General features: G+C 54.9%; 1 protein-coding gene across 3 annotated transcripts in view; it reads right to left on the bottom strand.

Annotated features, from left to right (window-relative positions):
- DOT1L (DOT1 like histone lysine methyltransferase) overlaps positions 1–19,430 on the bottom strand; it is a 40,752-nt gene that overhangs the window by 20,205 nt on the left and 1,117 nt on the right. For all 3 annotated transcript variants that reach the window (XM_084794785.1, XM_084794786.1, XM_084794787.1), the window contains exons 2-7: positions 10,622–10,665; positions 8,992–9,066; positions 6,404–6,467; positions 5,039–5,267; positions 2,791–2,885; positions 2,306–2,368 (exon numbers count right to left, since the gene is read on the bottom strand). In XM_084794785.1, the coding sequence (XP_084650911.1) occupies positions 2,306–2,368; positions 2,791–2,885; positions 5,039–5,267; positions 6,404–6,467; positions 8,992–9,066; positions 10,622–10,665 (570 nt within the window). The remainder of the gene's footprint in view (positions 1–2,305; positions 2,369–2,790; positions 2,886–5,038; positions 5,268–6,403; positions 6,468–8,991; positions 9,067–10,621; positions 10,666–19,430) is intronic.

Raw genomic sequence — 19,430 nt, 5'->3', positions numbered from 1 at the left:
CAGCTGAGCTGCCACAGAAAGGCTCAGGTCTACTGAGCCATCTGAAGGGGCATGCTCCTGTCTGTCACACTGCCTGCAGGCTGCACTGTGTGCTCTAGGTCCCCAACTTTGGAGAGGGCCCACCCGTGCTGGGATGGGACTTGGTGATGCAGCTATCTTTGAGTCATTTCTGCTCTTTTTGTTTTGTTTTTCAAGCCAGAGTCTCTCTGTGCAGCGTTGGCTGTCCTGGAACTCACCCTATAGACCAGGCTGGCCTCGAACTCACAGAGATCCTCTTGCCTCTGCCTCCTCAAGTACTAGGATTAAAGGTGTGCGCCACCACTGCCTGGATATTTCTGCTCTAGTAAGTGGCCCCTCACCCACTCTCCTGTAAGTAACTCTAATAAAACCCAAGAGTTCACCAAGCTGGACTTTGTTGGTTCCCTATCCGGGAAATATTTCTTTCCCAAGGAATAGCATCATACCCATACCTACCAACACAAAAAAGAAAGAGGGAGGGAAGGAAGGGACACATGGCAGACCAGCATCTATGGAATGAGTGGGGAAGGCTGACACAGGCCCCACAGAAGCCGGCTAAGGGCCAGAAAAGGTAAAAATGGGTGAGACCCAAGAGGCCATGGGAGACGCAGACTCAGGCACTGCAAGAACCCATCTGCTCAGCCTGGAGCACGTGAGAGTGGAGGTGCAGATGCAGACGCAGTCCCCACACACTCCCCACAGGACACCTCGGCACAGCCCACTCCTATGACGGGGAAACCAGCATCCCAGGAGTCACAGGCTACTCTACCATCCTCCAGAGTCGGCGCTCACAATCCAGAGGCGCCTCTGAGGAACTGCTTTCAAAGCTGTAAAAGCTGCAGCTGCCAGGGTGATGGGATGTCAGGCACACTCTGAGCACATGATGTCACCAAGCCTAGGAATGTTAGGAGACATGAGCATGGCCTGGTGTCTGACCCAAGCTGGATACTGGCCCAATGGGGATGGGGGAGGGCAGTGGCAGAAGCCCTGCCAGGAAGCTGGTGTGGGTTAGGGAGAGCCAGACTCGATTCAGCCACTAGATGGAGCAGGTGAGTAGACCCAGGGGGGTAGCACCCTAGAGGCCACTGCATGGTGGGTGGCAGAAGCCCTGGCATGAGGCAGCCCGGGCTATTTTAGGCTCCCTGGCTTTTCCCCTGCATGCTTCTGAACAGCAGAAGGCAGGGCGCAGAGCTCGCCAAGCAGACAGCACATCAGAGCTGTAGCACTGTGCAGCCCAGGCAGATGCCTGTGCAGCCTCCTGGAGACAGCTGGTGGTCACTCAAGGTACCTTGGGAAGCCAGAGTGGACACGCACACAGACCAACAGTCACTCTCCATCCCTGCTGCCAGGCTGCTTCTGATGGTCACCGAGGCTTCAAGCACTGTCCTTTCCCTTAGTCCTACTCCCAGCCGGAGGCAAGGGCTACCAGCACTGAGACAGACAAGGGCGCAACAGTAACATCAGCCAACACAAAAAACAGCTGCCGGCCACACCGTGGGCTTCATCTACATGGGCCATGTCATCCAACAGTGGCAAGCTGAAGAGGAGTAAGTCACCAGCCAGCCACTTGGGGTTGGGCAGGGTCTTCCTGAAAGCTGTCTATTTCAGACAAAGAGCTTCTCTGTGTGGGTGTAGAGCTAACAAGCCCTCACCAAAAATACAAGAATTCACCACAGTTACTGTACAAATGAGGAAGGTACAGAGTCTCAGGAACTCCTCCTGGGTTCCACACCCAGCTGACAAGTGCACCTCTCCTCTAACTAACGTCCACATGGGAGGCTTTCACCAAGAAAGCGTGGGTGAGCTGGCCTTACTGCACAACTCTCAAGTCTTGCTCCAGAAAGGGTGACAGACACAGAGGGGAACAGAGCTGCGACCAAAGCGGTCAGCCGCAGCAGGTCTCTGTAGGCTGTCCCTCCCCACTGGCCCGCAGGATGACCTAACCAGATTTCCGCATCAAGAACCCAAGGGTCCAGACCCCTAATCCCACAGACTACGCGGGGGTGCAGCTCAGCCCTCGCCCAGTCTGATAGAGCTAAGCATCTGCCACCATGGTCCACAGTCAGCACGTACTGTCTAAGAATGGGCGCCAGGCCAGGGAAGCAGGGGAGGGCACAACACAGCTGAGGCTCTGCTGCTAACTCCAGAGACTACACCTGCCGTCACAGAGGACCAAAGCCACAGAAGACAGCATACGGGCACATGGAGACACTGACTAGGGTTAAGAGAGGAGGGAAGAGGGGCTGGGCTGGGACAGAGGCCGAGGGCATGGAGCGATGGCACTCACTGTGTATTCTGCATGCTTTTTTCCATACCATTTCATCCACTTCCTGAACTCTCGGTCCATGGTCTGAAAAAAAAAAGCAAGCACACAAGCTGTTACAAACTGAGGGAGGCCAAGGAGGTGGAGGGTCCATAGGCCCTACAGGATGACACTGGATAAGTGACCCTGCTGTGGAGCACATGGTGGGGGCCCCCCAGTAGAGTCACAAAATTCCCAGCCCTCCAAACACAGAGCCCCAGGACCGTTCTCCCCAGCCCCCAATAAGTCCCACATCTTAGGAGCAGCAGGGTGGGTAGAGGATGGGGGCACAGCATAGCGATGTGCAGCCTGTCAGCTCTTAGCTCAGCACCTCTGCCCACCAGGGCTGCACGCTGTGCTCACCCTCAGCACTGCAGTGCCTGCCAAGATGCAGGATGCAGCTGGGTGTCACAGACACACACACTCTAAGCTAGAGGAGCCCTAAGCAGTGAGCACACGTGACGGCTCACCTCGGCGTACTTGGCTGGGATGTCTGCTTTCTCCACTCCGTAGTGATGTTTGCAGTTGGTGGCCGCAGCGACCTGAAGGACAACCTGCCCTACACCTTCAGCCAGAGAGACACACATCAGAGTCTGCATGGCCTGCAGAGACCTAGTGGCCTCAGCCACATGACAATGTCCCTTGGCATCAGAAAGGAAGCCATTCAAGGGCACAGACCTCCCACCAGAGGATGTCTGTGCCGCCCCAGTACCCACAAAGCATCTGTTCTCCCTTAGCAGTTTGGCAGGGCCTGGCTGGTCCCACATGAAGATGGCTGCACCACGGTTAGTGCTTCACCTAAGTGGCCCTGGACAGCTGTAGCTAGTGAGGACAGCAAGAGCCCTGACCTAACAGGTCTGCTTGGGATGAGATAAAGCAAGAAATCCAGAGGCTATGCCCGGCACCCGGCAACTGCTGGCCCTGTGGAGGGAAGCTGGGTCTACCAACAACACTGCCTCAGTGTCAAGAGATCGAGGTCTGAAGATGGCCCAACCACTTACAGGCCAATCCCACATTAAAAAAAAAAAAGATTCATTTATTTATTATTATGAAAACAGTGCTCTGCCTGCACATACACCTGCAGGCCAGAAGAGGGCATCAGATCCCATTATAGATGGTATAGCTGTGAGCCGCCATGTGGTTGCTGGGAATTGAACTCAGGACCTCTGGAAGAGCAGTTGGTGCTCTTAACCTCTAAGCCATCTCTCCAGCCCCTCAATTCCACATTTCAAGTGACACACACAAGCTACCTGACTGCCCGTGCTCGGCACATTGCTTCAGGAACAAGCAGCATGCTGTTCAGAACCACAGGGGAGAGGCCACATATGACACACAAGTGCCTAGGAGATGCAGGGGCTGATGGGAAGGCATCTCCTCCAGTGTTAGTAGAAGGAGTAAGCTCCAAAGTCACGCTGCCTTGGGAGGGGTCCTGGAAGATGACAGACCCAGGAGGCTCAACCTCACAGCTGGGCCTTTTCCAGCCTGCCCCCAATCAGGTACAGGAGATGTCTTGTGCTGGAGTTTAATGTCAATTTGATACAAGATAACTCTATTTGGAAGGAGAGAACTTCAATTGAGAAGATGATCCCACAAAATCCAGCTGTAAGGTATTTTCTTAGAGATTGATGAAGGAGGGTCTAGCCCATTGTGGTGACCATGGGCTGGTGGTCCTGGGTTCTTAAAAAAGCTGGAAACCCGAGCCAGGCATGGTGGTGCACACCTTTAACCTCAGCACTCAGGGAGGCAGAGACAGGCAGATCTCTTGAGAGGTTAAGGCCAGCCTGGTCTACAAAGTGAGTTCCAGGGCAGCCAGGATTACATAGAAACCCTGTCTCAGAAAACCAAACATGAAAGGAAGGAAGGAGGGAGGGAGGGAAGGAGGGAGGAAGGGAGGGAGGGAGGGAGGGAGGAAGGGAGGGAGGGAGGCAGCTAGCTGACTGATCGAGCCATGAGGAACCAACTAGTAAGCAGCCCCCTCCATGGCGTCTGCATCTGCTCCTGACTCCATGTTCTTGCCCTCCTGAGTTCCTGTCCTGACTTCCTCCAATGATGGACTATGATCTGGACGTGACAACCAAAGAAACCCTTTCCTCCCCGCCTGCTTTTGGTCACGGTGTTTCATTGAAGCAATAGACACTCTGGCTAGGACACGCCCCAAGAGGGCTGGAAAGGCGGCTCAGTAGTTAAGAGCACTGGCTGTTCTTCCAGAGGATCTTGGTTAAATTCCCAGCAACTCCATGGCGGCTCATAACTGTCTGTAACATCAGTTCCAAGGGATGTGACACCCTCACACAGATACACATAGTCAAAACACCAATGTACATAAAATAAAAATAACTTTTAAAAAAACATGCCCCAAGAAAGATGGACAGCACCACCAGAACCACCACCAGCCATCAGGCAGCACAGCAGCCCTGCTGTGCATGTGGCCGGCTGGCCGTGTGCATGTGTGTCAGTGTCTGCCCTAAGTTTAGGTTGCACAGAGCTGGGCCCAGAAGCCTCAGCAGCACTCCTATGGCTGAGGAGCCAGTGCAGGGGTGAAAGGAGCCAGCAGGGCAGAGGACTCTGGGTTAGGACATGAACAGGGAGCACTGGTGGTGCTGGGAGCCTCAGCTCGGCCAACGTCCTCCATGAAAAGGCTCTTTAAGACTCATGTGCAGGCCTGGTGCACTGAGCAAGGCCAGCTCCAAGAACACGGACGGGCTGCAGGACACTCACCACTGCCCAGGTCTACAAACAGGTCGTCCTCAGTCATCTTGATCTCATCGATCATCTGGGCTACTAAGTCGAAGGAGGTCTCGCCGTAAACCTCGGGGGAGAAGGGCTCGTAGTTGTTGAGCTTCTCTGGGTCAGTGACCGAGTGGTTGTACACCTGCTGCAGGATGTGCCGTAGGAGCCCATTGGACGGCCGAGTGTTCAGCTTCATGGGCTGCGTGGTGCCCTTCCACTGGGGACGAAAGTGGACATGATCATGACACACCACAGCAGCAACAGCATCTGCTCGGCACCCGAAACTTGGGAGGGACACTGTCAGTGTGAGGCCAGCCTGGACCATGTACTAAGATCCTGTATCAAAAACCCAATAGGTTGCCGGGCGGTGGTGGCGCACGCCTTTAATCCCAGCATTTGGGAGGCAGACAGACAGATCTCTGTGAGTTCAAGGCCAGCCTGGTCTACAAGTTCCAGGACACCCAGGACTACACAGAGAAACCCTGTCACACAAAAGCTGTGCCTAGTGGTGAAGAGCCACCAACAGAAACAACTCACGGCAGTGCACTTGCTCCTATAAGCGCACAGGGTCAGTTTCCCTCCAAGCCGACTCCGGTTATATCAGAAAGGACAACTTCTAACTGGACCTTATACGCTTCCTGGCCTAAACCAGCCCCGGTTCCCAGAAGCCCTCCTGATTCCAGGCTCTCTGGCAGGCACGCCTGCCCCAGCACACACCCCAGCTCTCTGGCTTTGGGAGAAAAGCTTTACCTCAAGCTCAACAGGAGAAGAGCAGTGAGGAGCTGCGAACTGTAGTGTGAAGTCCGGCTGGTCCTGCACAGACACTCTGCTGTGCCTGGTACTCATCTGCTCACCTGAGGCACCAGATTGAAGGAGGCTCCCCGGAGGGCAGAAGGGCTCAACCTCCTAGTCTTGTGGGCACTCTGGCAGCCACAGCTTAGTGCTGTGTGACAAGGTGTGACAGTATAGGACAGGCCAGCTGAAGCTGCCCCAAGGAACCCTAACGCAGCAGGCTCCGCTGGTGTCTCCCATGGTAAGGTGCCCAGTGAGACAGCTGCCGCACAGAACTGCACAAGCGTCTTAGCTCAAAGATTTGCAAAGATACCCTGTGCCAGCCCCAGCTTCTCCAGACAGCCATGGCCTCCAGAGAAATGCTCCCTGACACCACAGAACCCCACAATGGCCCAGAGACCCCCGTGCCTTCTAGAAAGCGCACACCCTTACATGCTCAGGGCTGAGCTCCACTGCCTGCATCCTGCTTGTCAGCTAGCGCTTCACTGCCCTGGGAGGCGCAGAGCCAGCACCAGGCAATCCCCTGGGGGAGTGCACAGTCACAAATAGGAAGCCACCTACCAGCTGGTGGATGCTGTCAATGGCCCGGTTGTACTTGTCACACAGCCTCTGCATGCTTTCAAAACTGAAAAAGGAGAGAGGGAGAGGGAGGGGGAAGGAGAAGAGAGAGAGAGAGAGAGAGAGAGAGAGAGAGAGAGAGAGAGAGAATATGAATATGAATATTATTGGGCTACAACGTAGCTACCTTCACAGATGTGTAGAGCTGGGCCAATGAATGACCCAGGGAAGCCACAGGCTCCAGAAGCACCAACACGGCAGGCTAGCCAGAGAAGCCATGCTCAGACCGTCGCCACCACAGGACCAAGCCCAAGGGCAGTTACTAGATCTACATTCACTTGTCAATTCCATGGTCAGACTGTGTCCCTCAGATGAGGAACTTCAAAAGCAAGTCATGACAGAGACCGGGGCTAGGGCTGGGGGGCATGGTTCACCAGATAACGAGCCTGTTGCCAAGGAGGAGGTCCTAGGCTGGAGTCCTCAGAACCTACATAAAGCTGGGCAGGGTGAGGTGTCTGTGGTCTCCGAGCTTTAAGGCAGAAGGGGGTGGAGTTGGCACGTGCAGCAGTGAAAACCAAGACTTTGTCAAACAAGGTGGAAGGTAGCCAGCTGCCTAGGTCCTCCCCTACCCGAGCTGCATGAGCGGCAGGGTGCGGTGTGCTGGCCCACACCTACAGCACCCAGGAGGTGGAGATATGCACATCTGTCAGGGTTACAAGTTCAAGGCAGTCAGGGCTACACCGTGAGACCCTGTCTCCACCCGCCCGCTCCCCACACAGAGAAGGAGGAGGAGGAGGAGGAGGAGGAGGAGGAGGAAGAAGAAGAGAAGGAGGAGGAGGAGGAGGAGGAGGAGGAGGAAGAGGAGGAAGTAGAGTTGGAGCTGGAGAGACAGCCCAGATGGTACAGCCTTGGCTGCTCTTGCACAAGGACCCAGGGTCCCAGAACCTACACGGCAGCTCCCAACCCACTGCTACTTCAGCTCCAGGGCATCCTCTGCCCTCTTCTGGCTCCTGTGGGCACTGCTCACATGGTGTACAGACATATAAACAAGCAAAGTCTTAAAAAAAAAAAAAAGCTGGGCATGGTGGCACATGTCCTTAATCCCAGCACTCGGGAGGCAGAGGTAGGTGGATCACTGAGTTTGAGGCCAGCCTGGTCTACAGAGGGAGTCCAGGACAGCCAAGGCTACAGAGAGAAACCTTGTCTTGAAAAAACCAGACCAAACCAAACAACAGGAAGGCAGAATGCCTTGGAGTGCATGGGCAATGGAGGCCCTGCCCGTGTCAGCGGTGACTAGTGCTGCCGGGAGCTTGCAGACAGGCCTGCTCAATTAGGGATGTCTGTGAGAAGACCCCTGCGCACTCTGAGCACCAGGCAGCACAAGGGTGCCACTCCACACCGTGCATGCTCAGGGAGGCCCTAAATGTTCACAAAGTCCAGGGGAGCCCCATGCTGAGGAGGGGGTGCTCTAGGGCACTAACTCATGCAGGCAGCCACCTGATGCTCCAGCACTTCAGTGCCTCACACCTTTCCTTCTCTCAGAAGGGACGCAGGCCAGCAGCAGCCAGAGAGCAGAAGCTTCCAGGGCCTCATGGCCTTGTGGAAAAGCCGAAGCTGGTGGAGCACACAGCCACAGTCCAGCTGCTTAGAAGTTGGGTTACGTGCTGGGCGTGGTGGCGCACGCCTTTAATCCCAGTACTCGGGAGGCAGAGGCAGGAGGATTGCTGTGAGTTCGAGGCCAGCCTGGTCTACTAAGTGAGTCCAGGACAACCAAGGCCACAGAGAGAGACCCTATCTCAAAAAGCCAAAAAGGAAGTTGGGTCAGGTGAGTTTGAGGTCAGTGAGGTAAGAGAGCCTACTATCAGTGGGGCCAATTCCTGTGCAAGACTCTGGGTGTGTTCCCTCCACGGCAAGAGCAATCTCCAGAGGTCCCGGAGCTTCAGAGGCAGGGGGACAGGGTGGAACACCCCAACTCTACAAGGACAGAGGCTCCTGCCCTGGGGCAATGTTTTGGCAGGAGTGAGCTCCACTCACACCCAGATACGAGTCATGGGGACTGGCCCAGGCTCACTAAGGCTGGCCAGCATCAGGAGTCCTTTCTAAAAATAAGGTGGGAGGTCAAGCAAAGCTTTGCAGGCTGAGTCCAGAATGGGCCCACTCTGAGCAGGAGGAGGTGGAGCCTGGGCTGGCCTTTCTCAAAGAAAAACAAAGCCTACTCCAGGCAGCATTCCAGGGATGCCGTCCCTCTCCACCCACTCTGTTCCGGAGGAGAGGCCTGGGCTGGGCAAGGCCGGCTTCACACAGCACCTGCTGAGGCAGAGCTGGGAGATGACCAACACAGCAGCGGCAGCGTGCGGCAGGACTGTTGCTATAGAAAGGCCAGCAGTTCCCTTACCAGCCCTGGTCTTTCCCCACACATCCACTCAAGTTCGTGCAGTGTGAAGTTCCCCGGTGACGGCCTCACGCCACCAGCCACAACACTCCTCTACCAGAAGCGCGTCCTGGAGGCTTTAGACAGGTGCTTGGCAAGGGCTGGGCAGCGGCCAGTGGGAGGTGCGGCTAGTAGCCCACCCCCCACCCTTCTTGCTCACCTTTTGGTGTCATAGTCAATCAGGACATAGTTCTCCATGGCCAGCTTGAGATCCGGGATTTCCTCGCAGACCCACCTGAAAGGGAACACAGAGGTGCTGCTGGCCTCAGGCCCACGCTTGGGATGGGGTGGGGTGGGGTGGGGCGGGGCGAGCTCCTGTCCAAGTTCATGAGGAGCTACTGGGAAATCACACAGATTTTGTAAGGCCAAGGTCAGTGTTGGCAGTAACAAATTCATGTATGGTAAAAAGTAAAACATTAGCCAGGCTCGGTGGCACAAGCCAGCCACTCGGCACTGGTGAGCCGGGCTGAGGCAGAAGGTCTCCAGATTCTAGGTCAGACTGGGCTACATAATGGGACCTTTCTCTGAAGAAAAAAGAAAAGGGGGGGGGGGTGCAGGGGCAGCAAGATGGCTTAAAAGCAAGTATATAGCACAGGCCGTTCCTGGGCTTCTCCAAGGTGAAAAACCAACTTCATGAAGCTGCCCTCTGTGGCAGCCATGTGTTGTGGCATGTATGCATAGACACATCGGCCACACACAAACACAAAAATAATAAACTCTGGGGGAGGGGGCCGCACTTGGCAGGAAGTTCAGGAGCTCAAGTCTAGCCAAGACTACAGTTATGTTCTAGACCAGCCTAGGACACACCAGATAGTTTGCTGCTGGTGGTGGTGGTGGTGGTTTTTATTCGAGACAGGGTCTCTCCACACAGCCTTGATTGCCCTGAACTCACTATGTAGAGCAAGCTGGCCTCGAACTCAGAGATACTCCTGCCTCTGCCTCCCAAGTGCTGCTGCGTTCCACTGCATGAGCCCAGCCTCACACCACCAGCCAGGCAAGCTCTCCTACCAAAAGAGCTTCCCGGAAGCTTTGGACAGATGGGTGACAAGGGCGTGCGCCTCTTAGTTATGATCTGTGGACGGGGGTTGGGGGTGGAGGTTGTGCATGTATGTACTTAGGAACACATAAGCACAAGATGGGGCGACATGTGTGCCACAGAGCACATGGCAGTCTGAGGACATGTGCAGGTGGTTTTCTCCTTCCATCATCACATGGCTTCCAGGGATGAGACTAAGGCCCCTACGCTAGCTCTGTACACCGAGCCAACTCACTACTCTCTAGTCACACTGCTGGCTCCACCTCCAGGCTCTCGATGGCAAGTGACCAGAGTCCAGTCTCTGCAGTCTGCCAGGGCTTTTCCCCGTGACCTACACAGATGGCTCCAGAAATAGACGCCAGTCCCTTCCCAACAGGCACAGGCAGCCGCCCTGGCTGTCATGCCTCTACACGTGTCACAGGAGGAGGCCCTTAGTGTCCTCAAATTCCTGCCTTTCTCCAATCCACCCAAAGGTGGGGACTAGTGAAGGAAGATAAGGGGCACAGAGACACCCCAATCCATCTCACGGCAGGCGGCAACTGCACAACTGAGACCTGGCTCCATCCCCGCCATGACAGGGGCAACAACCAAGCACAGTGTGTGGCAAGGGCCATGGCGGCTGCCATGCAGCTTGATGCTTCTGCCAGGACCCCTGCTGCTCCCTGAGGAGGCCCCAGCGAGGTCAGCACAGTAAAAGCGCTGTGGGCGTCAGAGTGCAGGCCCCGACCCTGGTGCTCACCCTGGCAGCACTCACCTGATGGTCTCGATAATCTCATGAGCAGCATCATGGTGCTTGTCCTGAAAGAACGAGGGCTGCAGTCAGTCCCCAGCAACCACACAGTGACAGCCCAACTCTTGTTTCTTTCTTTCTTTTTTTTTTTGGTTTTTTGAGATGGGGTTTCTCTGTGTAGCCTTGGCTGTCCTGGACTCACTTTGTAGACCAGGCTGGCCTCAAACTCACAGCAATCCGCCTGCCTCTGCCTCCCGAGTGCTGGGATTAAAGGCGTGCGCCACCACGCCCGGCTCAACTCTTGTTTCTTGATGCATAATCACAGCACCTGGACCCCACCTGGATGCTGAACTCCGCACATTCCCCAGAGCTGGAACCTGACTCACAGCAAATGCAGCGGGTGTAAGGGGTTGGGGCAGGACTCACAGAGTCCTACTGAGCCAGTGTCTCCACCTACAACATGGGAGACAGGCGGCAGGCACGGCCACTGGCAAGCGTGAGTGCTATGCCTGAAATCAACTTTGCCCCACACGGGCGCTCTAGGCCTCCAGTCTGCCACCCTAAAATGAAGCTCAAGGATGGCAACTGAAGCCGGGCGTGGTGGTGCACGTCTGTAATCCCAGCACTCAGGAGGCAGAGGCAGGCAGATTGCTGTGAGTTCGAGGCCAGCCTGGTCTACAAAGTGAGTCCAGGACAGCCAAGGCTACACAGAGAGACCTTGTCTCGAAAAACCAAAAAAAAAAAAAGGATGGCAAGCGAGGCGCGACAGACACGACAGAGGGATGAAGGAAGGAAACAGGAGGTGCAGTGCTCCCGCCGCCCTGCATTGCCCAGCGGCCCTCAGCTTCCCGCCTGCACACTCACTGCACACTGGCTTCGCACAGCCCCAGCCCCACGATGGAAATGAACTGCAGGACCCTGAAGACTGTAGGCCTATGTCGTGACCACAGGACACAAATGCCACAGCTAGGGCCCCCAGAGCCCAGGCTCCCAGCTCTGCCAAGTCCTGACCACAGTGGACACACAGCCACCGGCCACAGATGACAGGGAACATCCGCTACAGCCCATCAACACTGACGTGGGCTCTGAGTGGGCCCCATGACCCTAGGTTTCTAGACAGTCTCCTGCTGGCGCTGTGTGGAGATGACCCCACTTATGTAGCGGGGTTCATGGCAGGAAGATACACTAAGTCTGGGGCTCAGGAAGTTTGTGGAACTTCCATGATTCTTAAGTGCTAGGGAAAGGAGACTGAACCAGGCAGCCGGCCAAGTCTTGCAGGGTCACCCACATTCAGTAAGTAACCCCAGCAAACACAAAGGTTGCCTAAGCTCCGCTCTATGGACTCAATTCTGTGGTCTGTGGCTAGTGCCCTGTCTGGAGTGAAGCGACAACTGTCCAGTCTCCCCTGTCCAAAAAAAGAGGAAGGGAGGGGAGGGAGGGGAGCAGCACTGGACAGTGTCAGAAGGGCTCTAACGCACCTCTACAAAGGGCTTTTACAGCGGAGAGCACGACCTCTACAGGTGGGCACATGGCTCAGCAGCGGACGTGTGCCTGCTATGCCCAAGGCCCAGCACTGTCAACGAAAAACACAACCCAGCTCTTGTAGGGCTCCTAAAGCTCTGAGCTTTGCTGGGCCCTCTGTATCCATAGACAGTCCTGAACTGTCTCCCAGCCGTGGCCACAGGGATAGGCATGCGGCCACCTGGGGAGGTACGGCCTCGGGAGCCCAGGCTTAGGAGAGGTGCTGACCTCTTTATCCAGCCATGCTCCTCCACTGGTCACTGCATCTGGTGCGGCACCAGGACGTCGCTGCTGGATGGCTAGGACGTTTGTCTTCCCTCTTTCCTAGAGCTAGGGTTGTGCCCAAGCCTTGAGAACACTAGATAGTAGTCACCTACTGAGCAACTTTAGCTCTTTTTTGGATTTGTGATCAAGATCACCCATATAGACCAGGCTAGCCTGAAATGTCTAATCCAGCCCTGGCCTCTGAGTGCTGCTGGGGTCACAGAGACGTGCCACTGCGCCTGGCTGACCCATATTCTTGTCACCAACACCACGGACAGTAGCTCACTTCTACAAAACAATACCAAAGTGGTCATGGGTAGTGGCATATGCCTTTAGGCACAGCAGAGATAGACAGGTGGATCTCTGTGAGGTCAAAGCCAACCAGGACTACACGGAGAGACCCTGCTAGAAAGAAAGCAAACAGGCAGGCAGGGAGGGCATGCTAGTGTAGCCCTTTGATCTAACCACTCAGGAGGCAGGCTGATCTCTGTGAGTTCGAGGCCAGCCTGGTCTACAAAGTGAGTTCCAAGACAACCAGGGCTACACAGAGAGACCCTTCTGAGGAAACAAACACACACTCTTTTATGTGGTCCCCCAAATAATATCACACCAGGAGGAGTTACACAGCAAGATGTGTGAAGCTGTTTCAAACCCTCCTGAACTTGTGCCCTGTCCCCACGCTCCCACCCCCGACCCCCATCCCCCACCCCTGACCCGTGCTGCTCAGATCTCATGCATGATGAGTGAGAGTAAGCAGAGCGTTGTCTCCACAGGGGCAGAAGAGGCAGGGACCTCACACAGAATCCCAGGACAGGGCCCTGACCAAGGATCAGCTCAAAGTGCCAGACCTCTGGGAGACAGACCGTGAGCACAGTGGGCAAACCCGAGGCATGCACCCAGCAGAGAAGCCTGGAGAGGCCTCAGACAGGAGTAGAGCCAGGGACTGCCGGCATTAGCAGCCATAGTGCCACACAAAGGGGGACTAAGGCCCTGGCTCCAGGTGGGCAGCTCCGTCAGATTATACCCCTGCTCTTGGCGTCCCACATGGCCCTGTGCAGCTCACTCTGTCAAAGGAAAGGAAGAAATCTCCACACAGGACTACGGTCATATGACATACAGGCTCAACCTGATGGGCTGTCTCAAAAATGCACAACACATTCCAGATGAGTGCGTGTGCACACACAGCAGGGAGCACTCAGTCCATAAGGTTTCTAGTAGCTTTACACTGGGGGCCCCTTGATGTTTATCTAGGCTGGCCTCCAACTTTTGGGCTCAAGCAATCTTCCTGCCCCACCCTCCCCAGCAGCTAGGACCAGAGACACACCCAGCCTAGAGAATATTTTTTTAGACTTGACCCTGAGCTCAAAAGTCCACACAGGCTTTAATCCCAGCACTCGGGAGGCAGAGGCAGGCGGATCGCTGTGAGTTCAAGGCCAGCCTGGTCTACAAAGTCAGTCCAGGATGGACAAGGCTACACAGAGAAACCCTGTCTTGAAAAACCAAAAAAAAAAAAAAAAAAAAAAAAGTCCACACAGGCCCCAGGGCCTGGCCCAGCTCCAGGCCACTAATTCACAGCACACATGGGGACACCCAGCTTCCTGGCTGCCTACTTTCCTGAAGGCAGGCGGGTACAGGATGGAGACTCAGAGGTCCCCAGGAGGACAAGTGCCCTTGCTCAGCTACAGGGACAGGGTCGAGGCCAGAGCCAGGTGCCTGCCCTGCAGCCACAGGGCTTCTGCTGAATACCCATGCCAAGCTGGCCTCTGGGGTCTTCAAGGGGACTGACATCACCTACCCAGGCCTATTAAGTGACACAGGTGAGGCACCTGGTAAGAGGGACTTCACGCTCACCATTTCCTCCATCCTAGCTGCAGGCCACTCTGCCCTCAGGGTGTGAGGACAAAGGCCAGGGGCTCAGTTACGCTTGTCTTAGAGAGTGGGACAAGCACTGAGGGAGAGCAAGCAGCTCTGCCCAGGCAGCAGCGCACTGCACCCGGGCCCTGGTTTAGCTGTCTTGGTGCGAGTAGCTGGCGCAGGGACTGCAGAGAGGCCAGGAGCTCACAGAACTTGCCCTGCAATCAAAAGGGAAGATAACCAGCCAGGCACGCGGCAGCACCTGTGACCCCAGTGAGGGGGCCCGGGACTCGCCTGGGTAGTGGAGCCTGCTAGCATCCAGATTAGCTGAGAAGGCAAATGATCAGGTCTCAGAGGAGCAGACAGTGACAGAAGAGGACACACTCATACCTTGTTCACAGTAAATAAAAGTCAGTCTATTAAAGAGGCCAGCCTGGTCTACAATGCAAGTCCAGGACAGCCAAGGCTACACAGAGAAACCCTGTCTCAGAAACAAAACAAAACAAACAAAAAGTCAATCTATTAAAAAAAAAAAAAAGAAATCAACCTTGGTGCTACCCCCGTTATTTTCCCTGTCACTCCACCCTAGGATGAAGGTGGAACAAGTGCCACCACAAGGGCCTAAAACCTGGACCATCTCACATTCAAACTCCACAAGCCAGGGACAGAGGCAGAGGCACAGGGTCCTGTTGTGCGCGGCTCACAGTGTGGAGCTGCACAACAGATGTCCACAACAGAGAATTCTCAGACAGGAAATATGCTCATGGTGGGTGGACAGATGACTGCTCATGGGGTGATGGACTGTTCTAGAACTAGACAGCTATAATAGCTGCTTGACCTATGACTACTCTGCAGGTTCTGCCAGGTACTCTGAATGCTGGTATGTGGCTCTGGGGAGAAACCCAGGGCTTCCCACAGGCTGGACAGGGGCTCCCCTATGAGCTGGGTACAGCTCCACCCCCAGCACCACATAAACCAGGCAGGTGCCATCCCAGCACAGTCAGGCACAGTCAGGAGTCCAGACAGAGAGAGGGGAGGAAGAAGCTGAGGCGGCAGGGGAGGAGAGGAGAGAGCTGCTCCAGCAACTGCATGAAGCTCCTCCCTGATGCTCGCGTCACCAGCCTGTGTAGGGCCTCAGAAGGCAGTCACGTGTGTCCTCACACTACACAGGCCTACACCGGGTTCTGAAAAAAAAATCAACCAATGTGGCTTGCATTCTGAGGACCCCAGGGAAAAAGAGGACAGGACTGACCCAACAAACAGAGCCACCTATCCAGCCTGAGATATGGGGCAGCAGTGCTATTTGTGTCCCTGAACTTCAGTCAACAGAGCATGGTCTTCCTCCACACCACTGACACCCAGAGCCCAGCTCTGTAGGGGCCCAGTGCCTGACTGTCCCCTTTCCCAGCTGTGGTGACCACAAATGTCCCTAGTCATTACCTGCTGTCAGTCCAGGACAGTGTTGTCGCCCTCCCCCAAGACTAGCTGGCTAAGCCTTCCATAAGATGGCAGTAATCCCCCTGCAGTGTCCTGTGGAGAGGTGGGTGTTCCTTACAACCCTAACAACTTCACTCTTAAAGAGGAGGCACAGGAACACTCCTGAGTCCATGAACCTACAATCACCCCCAAATAAAACATGTAAGTTGAAGCCAGCATGACATCTCGTGCCCATATTCATGAGACAGAGCTCAAAGCCTGAAGCCAGCCTGAGCTACATGCTGAGTACCAAACTGCCCTGGGTACTGAATCAGACCATCTCAGAAAAGAATTAAAAAGTGTAACTTGAGGGGCTGGAGAGATGATGGCTCAGCGGTTAAGAGCACTGACTGCTCTTCCAGAGGTCATGAGTTCAATTCCCAGCAACCACATGGTGGCTCACAACCATCTATAATGTGATCTGATGTGCACTGTATACATAATAAATAAATAAATCTTAAAAAATAATAATAAATAAATAATAAATAAATCTTTAAAAAATAATTTTAAAAAAAGTGTAACTTGAGAAAGGGCAGTGTTTCCACAAAGAGGCCCAGCTGGGGTCCCCAGCGGCCCCCAGCCTCATCATGAACAGAGGAAGTGGTCTGAATGGCACACACAGAGCCAATGTTTCACACTGCCGAACATGGAAGCCCACCATCACCTCCCCTTCCCTTCTGAAGGCGGTCGTCAGGCGCGCAGGCAGGCTAAAGGTCAATCTGCCTCCTGCCCAAGTGAGCAGGGATTAGCCGGGACACTTAACAGAGGTCAGCCACAGAAAATACCTTCTGAGTCACGATGGGGCTGGCTCATCCTACTCACGGCACGACTCACCCAGCCACCCACAGACTCCTGAGCTTATCAGAAGGGAAACACCACGACGGCCTCCTGAGTCATCAATAGAAAGGCCACCACGCCCCCCACCTCAGGTTTGTCCCCTAAGATGCCTACCAAGCAAAGAGCTAAAAATGGCCACCTCAACCTTTCTGCCAGAAGGGTCGTTCTGTGCAGATCCAGAGCCCTGCACTGCTCTAAGGACGAAGTCTCCCTCCTACCTGTCAGTTGTCCAAACCTAATCCCCACACTGGGCATTTCTGAGTGTGGACAGCAATGGCTGCTCAATTCCTCTAAGAAGCAAGCTGGGCCACCTGCCCAGGGCCACACTCCATTCCTAAGCTGCCTGTCAAGCTCCAGACCCGCAGTAATGAATGTCTCTCTGCCCTCTGTGTCCCTGGGGACACCACAGGTAGCTTGCAGGTGCCTTTCACAAAGGATTATTACAGACCTGGTAGTGCACACCGGGCACCACAGCACTCTGACGGCCAGCTGAGTTGTGCTGAGACCCCTTTTCAAAACAAATGGACTAAGCCGGGCATGGTGGGGCTCACCCTTAATCCCAGCACTCTGGAGGCAGAGGCAGGCAGATTTCTGAGTTCGAAGCCAGCCTGGTCTACAGAGTGCGTCCAGAACAGTGAGGGCTACACAGAGAAACCCTGTCTCAAAAAACCAGAACAACAACCGACTACACAGTGTGACCTGAGAGCCCGTCCTCGGGCGCAGGAGCGCCTGATGGACCCAGCAATGGGATCTCAGGCTTTTCTGTCTGCGTTTACTGGGGGAGGGACCTGACACAGCCTGGTGCACCCAGGGCAAGCAGGCACAGAACTCACTATGCAGCCAAGTTGGCCTAGCACTCCTGGTCCTCCTGCCTCCACCTCCCGAGTGCTGGGATGGCAGGTCTGACGCTGTGTGGTGTGTGCCAGGCACTGCTCCTAGCTTCCTGGAAAGCAGAGTTCTCCATGGGATGTGGAGCTAGAAGAGGGCACTGTGGAGCTGCTGTCTCCACTCACGTTGTGTGAGAGCCAAGACCCACCCCACCCCCTTGCTAGCTTCTGGACAGACAGCAGTGTGGCAGCCACAGCTGGAAAGGCCTGCAGATGTCAGGAGCAGGGCTGGGCCAGCAGAGCCAACCCTGCCAAGTGAGATCTGGGCCAGCGAGGGCCAGGCAGGTGCTGGCCGTGAGAAGGTTCTCACCCGCCACTGCAAAGCCAGTTCCAGCCAGGCTCAATTGAAGGCCTGACTCATATGGGGTGGTGACTGGGCCAGTGTCACTGGGTGAACTTTCATCTTCATCCCCAGGGAACAGCGTAGAGACAAACTGGCAGCAACACTCCAGTGGGCACCACAGAGTTGTGGAAGACTTTTTTAGCCCTTGACACTCGGATATGACAACTCTGACCTTGCAGGCTGGTGACTGCCTACTCAGTACAAAATAAGCACCCCATTTCTTGATACTCCCAGGGACAACTTTAGCTTGGACAAGCCCACTTGCATGTGTCTGGAGCTCAGATTCTAGTCTCTTTCTATCCCTTTCTCTCCCCCCCTCACACCCATGCAGGCACACTGGGGTGCAAGCCCATCACCCCAGCACTTGGAGGAGAAGCAGGATTATCACTGGAAGTTCAAGGCCAGCCACAATATAACAAAACCAAAGAAACAATAGAAAAAGAAACACTGGAGCAGCCAGGCGTCCTGTGAGTAGCAGAAGGAGTGATCACCAAACTGGCTCGCTGCCCAAAGGTCATAGCACAGCTGCAAGGAAAACTAGGGGCTCCCTCAGCCCTCAGGCAGCGCGGGCGGACAAGCCTTAAACATTCTCCCGGGGGAGCACGCCAGCCAGCGCCCCAGGGCTTCACTCATCATCCACTGGACTTTCTGGAAAAAACTGCCAGCGAAGGACACAGTATGATGGCCAAGGAGGTGGGAGGAGATGCCAGAGGGACAGTGGGAGGGAGGCTGAAGTGTGCTGCATGTACCTGAACTGTGACAGGGACCACAACTCAGAGAACTGTACCTTGACAATAGTGGACGGTGACCCTTGACAATGAAAAGAGGAAGGGATTACAATTAAATTTGAACAACTTCTACGGTTTTGCTGTTTTGGTTTTTCGAGACAGGGTCTCTCTGTGTAACAGCCCTGGCTGTCCTGGACTCACTCTGTAGATCAGGCTGGTCTTGAACTCACAATGATCCACCTACCTCCCCCTCCCAGTACTGGGATTAAAAGCGCCACCACGCCCGGCAACTTCTGTGTCTAAGAGGAGAAGTTTGCTCTTCCTTTCTTCTAGTCTTCCCAGACTTCCCAAGGCCCCTCCAGAAGCCACCAACATGAGGGGACAACTTTTCCCATTTCCCACACTCTGTCCAGTCACAAGAACAAGCGAAGACAACCTCCCCAATTTCTATTCACCAATGGGAAACTCGCTGTGCAGATCAAGCTGGTCTGCAACTCAAAAGACCCTCCAGCCTCTGCCTCAGCACTAAAGGCATGCCCAGCACACAGACACATAGGCATTTTAAAAAGTATCATTACGGTTGTTCAACGTCTGCGTTTGTGCACACGGGGAAGCCGGAAAAGCTTGGGAGTTGGTGGTCTCCTTCCAGCGCCTACTAGAGCTAGCTAGAACTCTGGCCACAGGCTTGGCAGCGAGAATCTGCTGCTGAGCCATCCTGCCAACCTCACAAGAGTTGAGGGTGGACAGCTGGAGGAATTTTCAAGGACACTGCCCAACAGAAAGGAGGCAGAGGACCAGCTAGCTGCAAGGGCACCCCAGGGCACACCCTTTCCATGGGACCCCAGTGAGGGCATGAATTCAGCGCTCAAAGACACCCCCCCATTTCTCTGCTACTCAAGGCGGACAGCCGCAGCACCCCCCCC

This window comes from Acomys minous (genome assembly GCF_964271855.1).
Source record: "Acomys minous genome assembly, chromosome: 9".
Lineage (NCBI taxonomy): Eukaryota > Metazoa > Chordata > Mammalia > Rodentia > Muridae > Acomys > Acomys minous.
The sequence above is the reverse complement of the archived record's forward strand: the minus strand, read 5'-3'. Positions and strand labels throughout refer to the sequence as shown.